Source organism: Rhinichthys klamathensis, unplaced genomic scaffold (genome assembly GCF_029890125.1).
Source record: "Rhinichthys klamathensis goyatoka isolate OS25496 unplaced genomic scaffold, OSU_Roscu_1.1 h1tg000015l_1, whole genome shotgun sequence".
Lineage (NCBI taxonomy): Eukaryota > Metazoa > Chordata > Actinopteri > Cypriniformes > Leuciscidae > Rhinichthys > Rhinichthys klamathensis.
In genome coordinates this window covers 1,782,821-1,788,820 of record NW_026606567.1, presented here as the reverse complement: position 1 = coordinate 1,788,820, position 6,000 = coordinate 1,782,821, and the positions used below count along the sequence as shown (strand labels likewise).

Genomic DNA, 6,000 nt, shown 5'->3' with positions numbered 1-6,000 from the left:
TATTGAATAGGATGATTATTGTCATCTTACTGCTCCCGACTGAGCCTGGTTTCTCACAAGGTTTATTTCTCCATTCTGCCACCTGATGGAGTTTTGGTTCCTTGCCACTGTCACCTTTTTCGGCTTTTTTTTCCGCCTTTGTCGCCATTGACTTTTGACTTGCTTAGTTGGGGACATTTACATTTAATTTAATATTCAACAATATTATTGATCTGCCTGCATTGACCATTATATGAGAACTGAACTGAGCTGGACGATGACATCACGGTTTTCTCCTCTCTCTCTCTCTCTCTCTCTCTCTCTCTCTCTCTCTCTCTCTCTCTCTCTCTCTCTCTCTCTCTCTCTCTCTCTCTCTCTCTCTCTCTCTCTCTCTCTATATATATATATATATATATATAGGCTATATATATATAAATAATTAAAAATATTTATAAATATTTAACAAAAATTAAACATCACTGAACTTACTTAAGCTGGACCGTGACGCTATTTTCTTCTAGAAACAAACTTTGTTGCATTATTTTCCTGTTATCACTGTAAAGCTACTTTGAAACAATCTGTATTGTAAAGAGCGCAATATAAATAAAAGTGACTTGACTTGACTTGACGCTGTACTTGATAAATTCAAAGATAAAGACAAACTACTTAAGGGCTTGGGCATGTGCTCTGATTGGTCAATCCCGCTGTCATTCACACGCCCCTCTCCTTTAAATCGAGCGCATGGCCCGCAGTTCAGCTCACTCAGATGACATGAACCAGTGGGAGGCGATGGAGTGATACGCGCGAACAACACGCGCTCGTGCCAGTGTAACAGCTGTGTGTTCCTACATCTCCACTGTCCAGACCAAATGAATTCAACATCTTCCGACGACTCATGCTCGTATTTTCCCTCTCCCGCGGAGATGCCTGCATGTTACAGGGACTTATGCGGAGGAACAAGTAACTTTGCCAATATGCCCTATTGGACATTGACATTCCACACAGGAGAGTCCTATGGAATATAGTCTGCACTGTCACTCTACTCAGCCGGTGAAAAACAAACTTTTCGTGTTCTGCATCATGCTGTCACTGTGGGTGTACATGATGTACTGCTGCGTGGGCTACTGCTCCACCTCACCGACCTTCATGATGGAAGAAAGGAGACTCCGACCTCTCCAGAAACAAGACCAGGAGATGTTCCTCAAAAGCCAGTCCAGGGACTTATTGAACAACGAGAGTGATGCTGACAGCAGAGGAGATGGCTGGGAGGAAAATAAGGGCGATGTTGGTTATGACGAGGACTCGGGAGTGACAGGTGCCCTGAACGGGTCCGAGACCAAAAAGTTGCCCCAAGCGATTATAATAGGGGTGAAGAAGGGCGGGACGCGCGCGCTGCTCGAGTTCCTGCGTCTTCATCCTGATGTCCGCGCGGTGGGAGCAGAGCCGCACTTCTTTGATCGAAACTACGAGAAAGGTCTCGAGTGGTACAGGTGCGTTTATCCACACAACACGCTGTTATTCATACGTTTTTACATCGTTCAGGATAATAGCGGATTAAGACCGGGGAATTATGTGGCGCATATTCATCCGAGTTGTGACACATAATAAACCTGTTAGTAGGCTATAGACAGTGTGGGAACTATGGAAGACTTCAGGAGCTCTGACGCCACTGTAGGTTTGCGATTAAAGGAAAAAAAAAAGAAAAGAAGAAGGTTGGACGAATTCAGTTCTTCTCAAATGTTCAAACATTTCTGTAGGCTAACCAACAAAAGTTAGATTACAAGTTATAAAATGATAAATATAATTTAGAATTATAATTTAGTAAACAATTTATTGAAGGAAATCTGGAACCGATACATTTCCATGACTTTTCCGGGTCCTTTGTGATTTTTTTATTTCATTGCACTAAGGCAATTTCTAGCCGATGACCATTTAATATTGATTAATCATTTTCTATTGACTTTAAGTTTTTACAAATTTTATTGGTTTCCATGCCTGGAATTACAATTTTACAATTCCCTAATGATTTTTTTCGGGTTTTAAATAACTAATGCCGTGTTTAAAAAAATAGCTGCTTTTGTGTTTTGGCTTGCTATTTGGCCTTACAGAAACTTTTTGGTTACACTTTATTTTAAGGTGTCTGTGTTACAGTGCAATTATGCATTTAAGTACTGAGTAATGTGAATTAACTAGTTAGTACTAGGGACGAGCAGTTATATAAGTACTAGGGTTAGTACTTAAGGTTTGGTTTAGGGTTAGTTGCATAATTATGCATAATTTGTAGTTATTAATACAGTAATGTAACATGCAACAATGACACTGTAAAATAAAGTGTTACCAACTTTTTTGTTGTAGATGTTTTGGGTCCCAGTTTATTATGTTTTTACTACTAACATTCAAATGAATCATTTGATACAATGCACTATTGTGTACATACATGTTTTTACATTGTACTTATATACAGGTAATACCTGCATGATGTATTTAATTTCTGTAATTCCATCTATAATTACACTGTTGACCATTCCCTTACACCTTAACCCACCTTTAAACCTACCCATACCACCAAACCCGTCCCTTACCTTACCCGTATCTCAATAGCAGCACAGTGTTTTGACATACATCATCAACGCGATAAGCACACTGTACTATTAATATTTTTACATAGTAATAAAGTACATGGTAGTTGAAGGCACCTTACCATGTTTTGTATAAACCATTTAGACATTTATTACATTTTACATATTACAAACAGAACTTCTGTTGATGGGCATGATTTAGGCTACATTAAAGGAAACCGAAAGAGAGAAAAGTGAACTTGTTGAGTGGGAACATGTATATTTAGTCACCCGCACTATGTTGGACATGTGGGAATGAATTCTTTCCAACACAGTGTAGTTTTGTAATGGTGAACTAGATAAAATGCTGGAATGACTCAAGGCAAACATAGACTAAATAAACATTGTGCTCTGTGCTTGTGTAACACCCCTTCATAGTCAGGTGCATTTGCACAACATTATCAATCCGTGCAGGTTTGACCCTCACCCTTGATTCCTAGTATTTTTATTCTTTTACCAGACAAAACAGATGAGACCGTTTCCCCCTTGTGGGATTTTACATTAAGTTTGTTGTAGAAGAGTTGTAGTATAAAATTGACACATAGTCATGAGAGAGTTTGTTTGGCCAGTTATCCCTCTTAAAGGGATAGTTCACCCCAAAATGAAAATTGTCATCACTTACTCGCCCTCAAGTTGTTCCAAAACTGTGAGTTTCTTGCTTCTGTTGAACACAAAAGAAGAGATTTTAAAGAATGTTGGTAACCTGACAGTTGACAACCACTGATTGACTTCCATAGTAGGAAAAAAAAAATACCATGGCTGCCGTCAACTGTCTGGTAAGCAACATTCTTTCTTTCTTCTGTGTATAACAGAAGAATGAAGCTCATAAGAATGATAACTCATATTGGTTGAACTATCCATTTAAAAATAAATGTTTCAAAATGGGGGTTTTATGGTGATGCCATAGAAGAACCCTTTTTGGTTCCCTAAAGAACCACTCAGTGAACAGTTCGTAAAATAACCATTTTTTTCTTAGTGTGAAGAACATTTGAATAATCTAAAGAACAATTTTACTCTATAAAAAAAAAAAAAAACTTTGTGTAATGGAAAGATTCCATGGAAGTTAAAAGTTCTTAATGGAACCATCAATGCCAACAAAGAACTATTATTTTTAAAAGTGATACAAAATGTTGACTATCACCAATCAATTTGTCCATTTTGCTAGTTCTTTTGGCCCAGAATCACCTTAGACTGTCTGATTGACAGCGGCCAAAAATTAAACTGCCAAAATGAAATGCTGGAAAGCCTATAGCAAAGGAAAATGCACCCCAAAGCTTTTTATTGTTCACGCGGCTACAGACCTTCTGTGGAGGAATCTGAAGACCCAGTTCCTTCAGTATTGACGCACAGTGGGAATACAAGGAAGAGGAAAAGAGCAGGATGAGCCCCTTTATCTAGGGAGCCCAGTAGACTAATTGTGAAGAAGAAGCATGGAGAGAGAAGCATGCAGCCAGGTGGCCAAGTCTCCAGTGGAGGTATTGAGCTCTGCTGCACTGTTAGTCCAAAACAGAAGAGGCATCCATGTGCTCCCTGCAGGAGGCGTTCAGAAGGGTGACTGAGCACAGGGCTTTATAACTGTACATGCAGTGGGATGTTTCATATGAGGCTTTTGAAGAAACAGAAGGGCTGATGAATTCAATAAACAGGCCATGCATTTGTGGATATTTATGATTTTGTTCCTAATTTTGAAATATTTTACCCCCTAATCTGATTTTCTTTCCCAGCAAACCCTTACAATATTAAACCCTGTAAAGCCTGACATAAAATAATAGTCAGAAAATATAGTTTATTGAACCTTTAGACAAAATATATTAAATAAATAAAAAAAGTCCGCTTGTGTGTTTTTGTTGAGTATCATATTTGATACTTCAGGCTTTTATGCCTTGTACACTGCAAAAACAATTATGTTCAATAAGTTATGACAACATATGTTTTATATTGCTATAACTCATCAAAATAAGTTTAGCAATTTTCTACTTTTTTAAGTTATACAATAATCAACTAATTTAGGTTGAAATTACTTAAACATCCACGTTGTGTTACATGTGTGTCCTGAGTTTCCCCCCGTCTCTGTGTATTTGGTTTAATCCTGTGTCACTTTTCCCGCTCCTCGTTAGTTCTCAGTTCCTTCACCTGTCTACCTGTCATTATCAGTTCATTTGCCCCAGCTGTGTCTTGTTCTCATTATCCGTTCTAAGTGTATTTATACCCTGTGTTCTCCCTCACTCCTTGTCGGTTCTCGTTTATGTAACGTTGGTATTAGGTGTGTTTGTATCCTCTGCCCGTCTGCTCCTGTTTATTGTTTTGATTTATTAAGTAAAGTATATTGTTTTTGGAAATCCTGTTCTCCTCGTCTTCCTCTGCCTACACCAACCGTAACAGAAGAACCGACCAAAAGACAAGCGTGATGGCTGAAGACAGACTCTTCAACTTGCAGCAGAATGGCCGTTCGTTGGAGAGGTATGTAGAGGAGTTCCTGGAGGTTTCCCATCTAGTGAACTGGGGTGATTCCACTATTAACGGCTGCTTCCGGTTGGGACTGGACGATGATAATTTATTCCATTTCATCTCCGTGGAGAATTGTTATAAATCCGTCCCGGACTTTATTAATTATGTCCTAGAATTACATGGTTCTGATTTCCTCGTTGACTATGCAGAAGATAGTCAAAATCATCGTTCAGTTCCTATCCGGAAGTATGTAGGCGCCCCAGTTCACCTCGATCCGGAACCCTCTGCATACCTCTCCAAGAACTCCGTGTCCCTTACTTCACCCAAGATGGCCGAGTCTTCACTGCTGGTCCCGTCTAGCACAGATCCCGAATCAGAGCTTCCGCCGCTGGTCCCGTCCAGCCCAGCCGACCCTTCACCACTGGTTCCGTCCAGCCCAGCCGACCCTTCACCACTGGTTCCGTCCAGCCCAGCCAAGCCTGCACCACTGGTTCTGTCCAGCCCAGCCAAGCCTTCACCGCTGGTTCCGTCCGGCCCAGCCAAGCCTGCACCACTGGTTCTGTCCAGCCCAGCCAAGCCTGCACCACTGGTTCTGTCCAGCCCAGCCAAGCCCTCACCGCTGGTTCCGTCCAGCCCAGCCAAGCCTGCACAGCAGCTTCACGTCGCCTGCCCGCCAGCGCCCCACTGCAGCCCTGCCGAGCCTGAACTTCCCCGCAGCCCTGCCGAGCCTGAGCTTCCCCGCAGCCCTGCCGAGCCTGAGCTTCCCCGCAGCCCTGCCGAGCCTGAGCTTCCCCGCAGCCCTGCCGAGCCGGAGCTTCCCCGCACGCCTGCCGAGCCGGAGCTTCCCCGCACGCCTGCCGAGCCGCAGCTTCCCCGCACGCCTGCCGAGCCGGAGCTTCCCCGCACGCCTGCCGAGCCGGAGCTTCCCCGCACGCCTGCCGAGCCGGAGCTTCCC

At 42.3% G+C, this 6,000-nt stretch overlaps 1 protein-coding gene across 1 annotated transcript in view; it reads left to right on the top strand.

The window, feature by feature from the left end:
* Window positions 1-746: 746 nt before the first annotated feature.
* The window catches only part of hs3st3b1a (heparan sulfate (glucosamine) 3-O-sulfotransferase 3B1a), a 29,691-nt gene continuing 24,437 nt past the window's right edge, over window positions 747-6,000 (top strand). Inside the window, exon 1 of the mRNA XM_056272632.1 lies at window positions 747-1,469. Within this exon, the coding sequence (XP_056128607.1) occupies window positions 994-1,469 (476 nt within the window). The 5' untranslated portion in view covers window positions 747-993. The remainder of the gene's footprint in view (window positions 1,470-6,000) is intronic.